The 12,168-nt window shown below is 42.2% G+C and overlaps 1 protein-coding gene across 1 annotated transcript in view; it reads left to right on the top strand.

Moving 5' to 3' along the window:
* Positions 1-5,423: 5,423 nt before the first annotated feature.
* Positions 5,424-12,168, top strand: part of LOC104511996 (C-Jun-amino-terminal kinase-interacting protein 3) — a gene marked incomplete at both ends in the record, with an annotated part of 36,675 nt that continues 29,930 nt past the window's right edge. The window contains 3 exons of the mRNA XM_010154809.1: positions 5,424-5,544; positions 6,330-6,400; positions 7,153-7,244. Of these exons, the coding sequence (XP_010153111.1) occupies positions 5,424-5,544; positions 6,330-6,400; positions 7,153-7,244 (284 nt within the window). The remainder of the gene's footprint in view (positions 5,545-6,329; positions 6,401-7,152; positions 7,245-12,168) is intronic.

A 12,168-nucleotide genomic window follows, 5' to 3' on the forward strand; every position in this document is an offset into this window, starting at 1 on the left:
GGGCCACTAAGATGATGAAGGGCCTGGAGCACCTTCCATATGAGGAAAGTCTGAGAGAGCTGCGTCTTTTCAGCTTGGAGAAGAGGAGGCTGAGGGGGATCTTATCAGTGCTTATCAATATCTGAAGGGTGGGTGTCAGGAAGGTGGGGCCAAGCTCTTCTCAGTGGTGTCCAGTGACAGGACGAGGGGCAGTGGCCATAAATGGGAAAACAGAAGGTTCAGCGTGAACATGAAGTAACCCTTCTTCACTGTGAGGGTGACAGCACTGAACTTATTTCCCAGAGAGGTGGTGGAGTCTCCTTCCCTGCAGACTTTCCAAAGCTGCCTGGAACTGTTCCTGTGTGATCTACTCTAGGGGATGCTGCGCTGGCAGGGGGTTGGACTAGATGATCTCTGGAGGTCCCTTCCAACCCTTTCCACTCTGTGGATCTGTGAGCTGTGAAGTCACTGAGGTGTGGGTCTGAACTGAGCTCCGTGCAGTGAAACTATCAGAAAATCAGTTCCAGTACCTGGCTCTGCAAATGAGAAACCCCTTGAAATCAAGGACAGCTCACAGCAGCAAGTTAAGTCTGTGACTTGTCACCAGCACCATATTTTATTTTTTGCCTCTTGGCAGCACTGAAGTGTAAGAATGCAGTCAGCAAATAGGCATTTAGGCTTTAAAACTTAGTACCCTGTGCATTTTAATCCGTGGCAGAGTTCTTTGTAAATAGTGTATCTCAGGCTATAAAGGCTGTGCTGTTTGGGCGTGGTGGTTTGGTTTTTTTTTTCTTTTTGGTCCAATCTTTTTAAGTTTATAATGAAGCAAGAGTATTATCTGCAGTATATGCTTTCAGTAAGTCACTGGAATTTACACTATTTCTGAGGCCAGAAGCGTGAATTTGATTCATGTGTATTTTCTTTTCTCTTACGAAGGCTTGCTGATTTTAGTTAGCACCTACAGAGGTATCTTTGTGCATGGAAATGCAGGATTTAGATAGTATTGGCTGTACACAAACTTAGATGAAAACCACAGTAAACAAGAGTAAACCAGAACAAAAAATTTTCAGATGGGAAGGTGACTTTCAAGTTAGCGTGCTGTTTATTTTTTAGGAGGTTTTAAAGGTTGAGGGGAAATCTTGGTCCTCTTTGAGCTAATGAGAGCGTTCCCACAGCTTCAGTAGGGCCAGGCTTGTATCCCATTCCTCTGTGAGAAATGGAAAAACGTGTAATGCCCACATATGTTTATTTACTGAGCTGCCTTCACTCAGTAATATGTGCTTGGTTTTAAGGTATAACTGTCTCTCTGAGTCTGGTTAATTAAAAAAAACCCAACAACCCAACCAAAACCTCTATTCAGTTTGTTCTTTGTTTCTCCTGCTCTGGTATGAGTTTCTAGCAACATGGGAAGGTAAGGCTTGGTGCAGAGAGCACCCTGTGGTAGGGGGATCTGCTGTGTGCTAGGGGATGCGCCTGGCAGGTTATGTTAGGGCAGGAGAGAGATTGGAGCCATCCTGGGCAGTGCTGCTTGGCTGGGCCACCCGCAGCTGTATACAGTGGTCCATGAGCCGCAGTTTGAGAACCATGGCATAGCATCATGCTGAGACAAAATCCTGCCTCTGGTGTCTCTTTCTCTGGAGGCTATTGTTCATAAGAGTAAGACAAATGTGCCTGAAGTGCCTGTTTTCCCCAAACTACTGGCACTGCTTAGTTGTGCTTGTGGATGTGCTCGTATTCCTGAGGAAGGTCATTTCAATCTCTGCTGCTTTAGTGGCTTAGTGAGTCACTTCCCTGGATGCTAGATGAAATGTCTGCTGTTGGCTTATTGGAAAAAAAAAGCAAACCTGCCTGAATACCCTCATGAGAGCTCGCTCTTACCATGAAGGGTGAGCAGCAGTGACAGTGTGTGCTAAGCCGTCTCCTCAGTCAGGAGCATGCTTTCCTCGGGGACGGCCCTGGCAGTGAAACCTCTCCTCATCCTGCTAGTCTGGCCATTCACTCCTCCGTGGATATGGAACATTTTCCTGTTCTAAGCCCTACAGATGGTCTGATGCACAGGGAGAACCTCAGGTGAGACGGCTTCTGATGCAGGAGCAGCTAAAAGATGCTTCAGAGACATGTAGCAAAGGGCCCTTGGGTGCCTGCCCACAAATGCTATTGGATCTCTCCAGCAGATTGTCCAGGATGTACTGCAATACCTTATCTGAAATGCTGTTCTTCCCTCAGAATACTTAGCGTAATTATTAATTTTTAATGTTGTTGTCTCCATGTCTCTCTCTTCTCCAAATGGCTAATTGATTTTTAGTTTTCTGTTTCTTTGAGGCTGCAAAATAGATAGGACTGAAAAAGAAGACTGAGCCACATTTGTAGAAGGCTTAATCTTTCAATCACTTTCCTCTGAATGAAACCAAAACATCAGTAGCAAATCCAGGAATCCTATTAAAGATGACCTACATAGTGGGGCTTGTACCTTCTTTTGCTTCCTAATTTCCTGTTGAGAAATCTGTGAATGTTTTTCTTGATGCCCATTCATTTTTTTTCTGCTAAAAACCTCATTCCTGCCTGGCCTGGGTGGCATGCTCTTGGATGGAGAACTAGGAGCAGGAGGATCTCTCGATCCAAGAAGGTGGCGACCGCTGAGCCAGTGTGATGTGATGGGAATTTAGCCCTTGGCTGCAGTTAAAAGGGTTCATCAGTAGAGCTTTGACACAGAGTGCTTCCAGCAAAACCCTGTGAGGAGATGGAAATTATACCAGGAAAATAGCTCTGTTGTTGGTGTAGCTTCCATCAGTCCTCCAAGCAGGGCAAGTTAAACTGCTGCTCCTCTAGGTCTGTTGCTCAGTGTAGCTCTGTCAGTTAGGATTTTTTTTTCCTTTTTACTCATTCTGAAATTACATTGTTATTCTGGAAAATATTCCAAGAATAAATCTGAACATTTACAAAGCAGTTTGCTTTATAAATTTCCAAAATTCATAAAACAGATTGCTGGATGTTTGTGAGTGACTAAGGCACTTCAGTGTTTAATTAACATCTCGGACTTCAAAATCTAAAACCTGTACAGTCTTAACGTTTAATTAAAAAGTAAATGATTAGTGTCTGAGATAACTCCTTTATAGTGGGAGAGAGGTATTGGGATTTCTGGTAATTCTAGAAAATACTGCTGGAAAACAACCATAAGAGGGGAAAAAAACCCCGTTAGTACAACAGATTTGGGTAGGAAGGAAAAAAAAGTTAAAAGCCCTGTTAAAGATTAAAGGCACTGCAGAACACCAAGTGCAGGAAAATGAGACGTGGCTAAAATGCATTTGATTGTTTCTATAAATACAGGTATGTAGGAATGAAAACTGACTCATTGTTCAGATGAATTTGCTGAACAGTTTTAAAAGTCTTGAGAATAATATATGATGTAGCCTCTCAGTTGTCCACAGAGAAAAGATCCAGTTCATGAGCATAATGATGGCTCCACTGTCACTGCTAATTATTCCAGTGAAAGTCACAGGAAATGTGCACATGGTTTATCCTGGGAATGCAGTTGGATACTGTGCATATTGTTTCATGTGCAAAATATGACAGAATAATGTTGTTGCATTTAAATGCATTTGTTTCCTTGGAAATCTTACCCGAAAATCATTTTCACCACAGTCTGTCTCTTCTGGAGCACAGTGAAGCTTTACCTCTTTAAATTGAAGTTGGCATGCCCTTTCAGCAGCATTATTTGCAGAGATCAACACTTTTCCCCCTGCAGAGTACAGGGAAGGGTGAGAGAAGGCTTGTCTTCCCCAGTGTCCATCCTTCAGAAGTAGGAGATTTCAGTCAGCTGATGTGCATGTGCTAGTGAATCTGCTGGAGGTTGGCCTAAGGGGCATTTTGCGACCAGCTGGAGTGGACAAGAGGCAGGGCCAGGAGTGGAGGGCATTTGTGAGCTCCTCATAGCCCTGGGTACCTCCTGTGGGCTCCTTTGTTCTATAAACCTCTTAAAGGTAGGTTAAAGCCATCTTGGCTTTATTTCCTGCTGTCTCTCTTCATTTGCAGTTCTGAACCCAACATTGCTCCTGGCCCCAGTCTTGTTCTTGCTGCTCTGCTGATGGGTTTGTGTTTTAATTACTGAACTGGTTGGTGTAGATAGCTCTTGTTTTAGCTTCTTTGGCTGCATAGGAGTAACGTCATGAGACTCGAGTTTTTGGGTTTGTAAGGTCAGGATGGGACTTGTTCTGAAGCTAGTGAGATAGCTTTAGTATCCTATGTCATTGTAAGCACGGTGGTACCATGCCTTAGATTTGATTTGCTGTGGAGAGGAAGTATGTGGTTAACAGCAAAAGTTTTCTGAGTCTTACTTTTTTTCTACAAGATTGTATCAGAGGTGTTACTAGAACCAGCTCAGTTTCTGAGTGCAGAACTATGGATTATGGGTCGTTATTATTGCATATGGCTACGCGTTAGTCTTTTGTACAGAAAAACTCTTGTGACCATGTGTAGCACAAGAACCAGGCATCCTTATGTATACTCAGAGATTTGAAGGTGCTCTTCACTTTCTCAGGGACCCTGTTTTGTTAAGTATTTCTTGAAAGCAACCATGACTACAGCTTTTACCAAGAGTAATATGTAATAGCAGTTCACTACCGAGGGGCTAAATTGAATGTTTCACATGTTCTACTTTTCTTTGTTGTGCATGCTAGTATCCAGTGCATATAATGAGCAAGGCTTCCACTTTGTTGTTGCTAATGAGAGTTAGCAGCAATGATCCCTTCCCTCCCTTCTTTGCCAAGAGCCAAGCTTTTTTCTTGCTAGGTATAAATTTGTTAAATTCTGCTGTGAGAATCTCCTCCTCTGACTGTTTGCCTTCTCCTTCCCTTGGCTCCTGCGTACCACAGAGCCCTTCTTGAGTTTGCTGCTGGGGCAGGTCACCATCTCTGGGTGCAGAGGCTGCTTTCAGCGCCTGGGGTGGTGGATAAGTTTTCCAAGAGACTCACGTTTCTGCAAAACTTCTCCACCGTGTGACTTACAGATGAAGCTTTCTAAAACTCCACAAATAGAAGAATTGGTCTGAAGGTTTCTGCCATGTGTGTCTGTAAATACATGACCATAGAAATAGAATTTGTCTTTCTGACATCAGAGTAACAGGAATCAAAATTCAGCCTGGCATGAGGAAGAACAACATTGCTGCAGTTGATTGAATTGCACTGGTTTACGTAACTCATGTTCGACTATAGTTTATATATTAATTATATGGTAAAGATAGCTAATACTTTCTCATGCAAAATAGTCTCTTAAGATTGATTAAATGCTATTGTACTAATTACAGTACTTAAAAGTTCTTATTTCCTGTTCTGTAACTTATACTCTCTCATTTTTGATTTTGTGAGGAGAGGACAAGTCATATAGGGCAAACACATTTTATATTTATTCCTCATGTGTGCCTCCTTCTCTGCTTCTTCCTTATCCAGAAGTTTATAGAGTTTGAGGATGCACTGGAGCAGGAGAAGAAAGAACTACAAATCCAAGTGGAACACCTTGAATTTCAGACTCGACAGCTGGAGCTGAAGACCAAAAACTATGCAGATCAGAGTAAGCAAAGTTGTACATCAGATGTGATTATACACTTCGTTTTCCACACATATGTACTGCTATGTTGAAAATATTTTTTGTACTTTTTGTTTGCTTTAATGTAACTTACACAAAGCATGAAATATCTGTTTATCCCTTACTTCGGTGATATAAAATTCTGAGCCTTCTAAAGGATGGGATGTACCCACACTAATTTAGTAGACACTTCATTGCTTCTCTTATGTGGGGCATGCTCAGTCTCTCCAGATGCAAGATTTGGGCCATTGGTAAAGGTTTGGAACCTGGTTTCCAGTTTTCTCCTTGTCCCTGAATAGAGCCTCCCAGTTTTTTCTCATGTAAACTACCATATTTTTTCGTTTGTTTGTTTATGTGTTGGGGTTTTTTTTAATCTTCCTTAACATGTCCAGCCCTGTTTTGTTGGCTGAGATTCCCCTCAGAATTCATCAGTGTTTTGTCCAGTGCTCAGATAGCTCCTCTAATAGCCAGAGGTGCCCTTCCCAGAGGACATTTTAAGTTGTTATTAAACTGGGGCACCAGGCTACTGCTGAAGAACGCTGCTTCTATGGTCTTACTGCACTATTTTGTCTGCTCATTTTGCGAACATGCAGGTACCCATGAATTGAGTTTGTAATGAAGACCAGATCCCACAAGGTGCATTATTCTGTTTCTGTTTCTTTTGTTCAGTAGGAATAAATTAATTTCTAACAAAATAGGCTTTTGAGTCTTCCAGTTTCTTCTGAGAGCCTGATGTATGTTAGTTGATGGTTGGAATCTTCTCTTGATAGTTTCACGACTGGAGGAACGTGAGTCAGAAATGAAGAAAGAGTATAATGCTCTACATCAGCGTCACACAGAGGTAGGATATAATCTCATTATTTCTAAATAAATAAACTCAGCCTATATGTTATGTCAAAAAATTCAGCTTCACAATATTAGTGATGACTAGGCCTTCTGCACTTTGGGAACATCAGAAATATCTGAATGGAGAATGTAAAAAGGATGGAGCCAGGTTCTTTTCAGTGGTGCTCAGTGACAAGATGGGAGGCAACTTGCACAAACTGGAACACAGAATGCTTGCTCTGAACATGAGTAAAAACTTATTTATTGTGAGTATAATGAAGACTGGCACAATTGCCCAGAGATATGGTGTAGTTTCCATCCTTGGAGATATTCAGAAGCCACCTGGACTTGGTCCTGGGCAACTTACTCTAGGTCGCCCTGTTTGAGCAGGGATGTTGGGCCCGATGGACCCCAGGAGGTTCCTTCCAACCTCAACTGTGCTGTGATCCTGTGAACAGTGCCTCACTACCTCATCTCCAACTGCCAGTGAGCCTCCAGGAGATGTCTTAACATTATTTTTGTGTATGCTCTTTCATGGCTCTTCTGTTAGGAGATTAAGTTTGAGTCACTTCCAACACTGTTTGCTGTCAGATATTTTATCAGATTAGTCCTTTCACTTACATCATCAGTTTAGAAGACAAGAACAAAGATAGGGAGATGTGCAAAAAAAGAAAGGGAATTGGAAATGGCTGCTGGAGAAGATCAAACAAAAGCAGAAAATGAATATTTTCTTCTCTGTTTGGCTCATGGATTTTTCTCTCCTCACAGATGATACAGACCTATGTGGAACACATTGAGCGCTCCAAGATGCAGCAGGTTGGTGGAAGTAATCAAACTGAGGGGAGTCTGCCTGGAAGAAGGTAGGACCATAACCTCTCCATGTGTCATATACCATCTGGGAACTTAGAGTGCATGTATTTGAAAGGGGGAAAGCAGAAGCAGGGTCTTCCCTTGCAGGCATGGATTACAGTTGAAGCTTTTCTGTAATGGGTTGTAGATGAGTTGTGGGTCTGTTTCCTAAGGCTTTACCGCGAGGAGCTTTATGTGTTCTGTTACCAAGTTTAGGCCTTGTCGTGCTGCTGTTGATGGGGGCCTTTGCAAAAGTACGTTTGTGTTCGTAGGAAGCATGCAAAAGGTTTATCTGTCACATGGATGGAGGTGTCAAATAGAGTATTGGTGTGTGTGTCTGTGTCTTTGTACGTGTGAGAAACAGCAAAACTGTAGCAATTAAACGCGTTAGCCATTACAGGATTCTTTTTCCCCCTGTTCCTTCAAGTGAAGCTTTCTGTAAGTCAGTCACCCAATAGACCTACTTATGCCCAAGAGACTGATTTTTCCCTCCCACCCCACCTCCTCCATTTTCAGAGCACCAAACCAGTAAGAACCAGCCTTTGAATAAAGAAGGCAGTGGCAGGAAAGAAGTTCAGTATTTAAAAGAACTAGTCATTTGTAGTCTTAGAACAAATTTAAAGCACGAAAGTTGCAGTTAACATTGATTTCAGTACAGATACATCTGGTTTTAACTGGTACGTGAAGGAACCAAAAGCTCTCTCTCTGATGATACTGTATGCCAGTGACATTGCCCATGGGGTGGGAAGAAGAAGTGATGTTCCATAAATATTGGTTAGAGAAGTAATAGATCACATAACACATAATCTACTCAGATTAAGCATAATCTATTAAATCACTCAGCCATTAAAAAAAAAATGTTTTCTGTGGTAATTTTTATGCATGGCAGATTAGTATTTGTGTTAATCATCACATGCTAATGAGATGATTAACTCTACAGTGCACTGTGTAACCCAGGAAGTTTTAAGATGAAAGTGTTTCCCAGGGGAACGATATTGATGAAGTAATACGCAACAAAACCAATATTTTTGTTGTCTTTGCCTGTCTTTTTTTAAACTTTTAAATTTCTTCTGGCCTTGAGGAATATTGAAACGTTTTGCACACATACTGACCACAAACCATGGGAGCTGTTGGTCTGAAAAATAGAGACCCAGGGTTACTCATAAAAGAGTGCCTGCTAGGTGAGTCTTGCTTCATCTCTTACAAAATATGTCTGACTGATCTTGGTTAATATCGAACTTCAGCTGGTTAATATCACTGAATTTCACTCAAAAAACAAATCTTTGGGAAGCAATAGGCTAAGAAAAGGAGTGGGGATGGCATGTCAGACTACACACAAAGGGCAGCATGGGCAAAGACACAGAGATGAAAATACTGGGAAAACAGAAAAATGAAAAGCCACAGAGGTTTTTGAAGTATAGTCTGATAGGGATGATGAAATGCAAAAGAAAAGCATTGAGCAAAATTTAGAGATGAAGGAAGAGCAAAATTATTTGAAATTAAGAATAAAGGAAGAGTAAGTGAAGATATTTTAGTAACTTGTTTTTATGTCTGTAGCAAATACCGGAATGTCAGTTGGTTTTGGGGTGATGTAATAGAAAGGAAATTTCAGGTCTTGGCATTGCATATGGAAATACACTCTGTCTGCTATGGCTTCCTGTTGCTGTATTGGGCTGCACTGGAAAAGACTCAATTCAAATTATCAAAGTTTTGACTGTGTATTGTAAGAAACAAAAAGGGACTGAAAGAGAGACCCAACCCCACCTTGTCAATGAAAGAGGCTTGAAGGATGGAAAGGGAGTATTAGAAGATATGAATCTTCAGAAACTTTGGTAACTCGTTTGGGCCTCCTGCCATATTCCCTGCAACCTTACAATACAATATCCTGAAGTGGAAGGGACCCACGAGGATTATTGAGTCCAACGCCCAACGCCACCCAGGTCAACCTAAAGGTTAAACCATATATCTAAGTCTATTGTCCAAACAATTCTTGAACACTGACAGGCTCGGAGGTGTGAATGTTCTGCTGGGGACCTTGTTCCTGTGCTTGACCACCTGCTCAGTGAAGAATATAGCACGTTCCAGTACCTGAAGGGGCTACAAGGAAGCTGGGGGGGACTTTTTACAAGGGCCTGTAGTGACAGGACAAGGGGTAATGGGTTTAAATTGAAAGTGGGGAGATTTAGATTAGGTATCAAGAAGAAGTTCTTCACAGAGAGGGTGGGGAGGCACTGGGACAGGTTGCCCAGAGAAGCTGTGGATGCCCCATCCCTGGAAGTGTTCAAGACCAGGCTGGATGAGGCTTGGAGCAACCTGGTGTAGTCGAAGGTGTGTCCCTCCCCCCATGGCAGGGAGGTTGTAACCTCATGGTCTTTAAGGTCCCTTCCAACCCAAACCATCCTGTGATTCCATGAATATTTTCCAATACTGCCTATTTGCTATTTCATTACCTCCAATAATAATTAAAGATACTTCTTCAGCCTTTGTTACAAGAACAGCTTGCAGCTGGAAGATACTAGTATCTCAGAGAAAGATGCTTTATTTATTCTGAATCAGTTGATAAGATTTTTATACTCATATTTGTAAGGCTACCAAAGCCTTACATAAAGGAAAGAAAGGCAGTTATATGTGAATGAAGGGAGACTGTTTGCCCTTCCTCTTCTGAGAGTCAAACAGTGCTTTCAGAAAAGACTTACAGTATTTCTTCTAGTGGAGTAACTAAAGACTGAGTAGTTGTTGAGTGGTCTGTATAGTGATTGCTTTCTCCTCTCTGCACAACAGTAAATTCATCTCACCACAGAGAGTGGTTTAGGAGAATGAAAGTAATTACAAAATATATTGTTTGGGGTCTGGTTCAAATTGGGTTGTCTAAAATACAAAAATCTATTGGGGAAAAAAACCCCCAAAAGACAGGCGACAGCTTTCCTAGGCAAAAAGAGGGGTGTAGAAAGCAAGAGAAGACATGCTGTAAAAAGTACCAATAGTTTGTTGTTCTGTTCATGCAGTATCCCTTACCAGACTGTTTTTCTTCCTGCTCCTCTCCCCCTTGCAGTCTGGAAGTCCACAGTTTGCTCCCAGAACATGGCCTGATCCTTGTGTTACAACTGGAATGGGATCAGTGTGTTAGTTAGGCTTGTTTCCCTTCCCATTTACCCTTCTGTAAATAAGAATGTATCTGTGGAAGCACTTATGGAATAAAATATAAAAGTACTGTAGACAAAAGCATGCTTAGGGCCTCACCCTTTTAAAAGGTGATTCATACCTACACATTGCAAATTTGGGTTGGCCTGCATGGTAGAAATTGATGTTAATGAGATCTTCCTTTCCTAACTTTCAAATAAGCGATTATTAATTGTGGCTTTATGTTAGCATTCCTTGAAAGAGATGCACAGTGAGAAGTGTTGCTGGTTGCATCTGTAAGACTACCATTCTCTGGGTTGAAGGGCAGAATTTTCAAGGGCAAGAATTGCCTCTTCATAGTAGAGAAATTAATCTTTTTTACTGTTTTAAGTGTGGCATATTGGTAGTCTCCTTGGAGAGAAAAAGAGAGAAACTCTTTATGTTTGTGAAGGCCCCTGATGGGGCTGTAATCTGAGTTTAGAGTAACCGCCAGTGGGAAATGGGAGTTTTTCCTCCATTTCAAGCTTTGCATTGTTCATGTGCCTGTGTAGCTGTGTTTGTATATGCTTGTGCACAAGCACAGGTGTGTGTTTTTGTGTCACTGCACAGCTGTGTGGGGGGAACACCAGCATTGGTGTATCTTGGTGCACTGATGTGCATGGGGGGGACACAGGCATAATTTCGCATAGCCTGGCACACCAATTGGGGTGCATTTGTTTATTTTCATTGGTGAATGTGCTTGGGTGTGTTAGACTGCATAGGGGTGCATATGTGCATAAGACCGTAAGTACATCAAGGATGTTTACGTGTCACTTGGGAGAAGTTTGTGCAAGAGCTGTTGGGGGGTGTGTGTATCTACGGTCAACGAAGAGGGGTAATGGGTACAGCACACACTTCCACGTGGTGTGGATTGCAGTGCATGCGAACACAGTGTCTGTTGTAGGGCTGCCTGTTTGCATGACCTCTGCTCTCTAATGGTTGTTTTTTTGTCTTGCTTTTTGTGCGATTGCTGCTCTGTTTTGGCTGTTATGTATGTCACTGCAGTCATCGCCAGTCATGGAGGAAAAGGTAAATCCTATTGCTGCATCTTAACTTTGTTAATCCTGGTTTGGAGGTTGCTATTGAGTGCCAGCAGTGTGATGCTGGGAATGTACTGTACTGGCATGTTTGCCCCCTTTGTCTACTGGCATCTGCGTTAGACTTGCTCATTAGGGTGAGGCAGAGGGAGCCACCAAGCTGCTGGAATAACAGGAGAGGGAGAAGCTTGTGTACTCAAATGCAGAGGATGCAGAAGTTTGGTCCCAAAACAGGATCAGGCCTCTATGATTGAACATTTACACTTCACGTCCCAGAATTTTTCAAAAAGTCGTCTTTTCTCCCTTACTTTACTATAGGGTAGAAGGCATGCGTATTTTCTGAGCGGGGCAGAAAATGCCTGTCACCCTTAGTAGCTCTCGGAAGACACTTTGGACTTCGGCTTGGGCAGTGACTTCTGTGCCTGCAGCTTGCGAGTGCTGGCAAACAAATCATAGTTTTGTTTGGTTTTATAAGCTTTAGGTTGTTACTTGTAGAGCATCCTGATCCCAGGTTTTGGCTACTGGAAACCTTTGTTGAGGAGTTTGATGTCTACTTGTAACGCAGGGTGGAACTAACCAAGTGTTAAGAGTCACACTGTACTGGAAGGAATTGGGTGTATGAAGGTTACTCCAGCACTTAAAATTTAGACCAGCCCTGAGGATGCTCTGAAGTTCTTTGAAGATTCTTAGTCAACCCCAGGACTGCAAAGCTGAAGTTAGCTCCTCTGTATTGTTTGCT

This window comes from Eurypyga helias, unplaced genomic scaffold (assembly GCF_000690775.1).
Source record: "Eurypyga helias isolate BGI_N326 unplaced genomic scaffold, ASM69077v1 scaffold11117, whole genome shotgun sequence".
In the NCBI taxonomy this organism is placed as follows: domain Eukaryota; kingdom Metazoa; phylum Chordata; class Aves; order Eurypygiformes; family Eurypygidae; genus Eurypyga; species Eurypyga helias.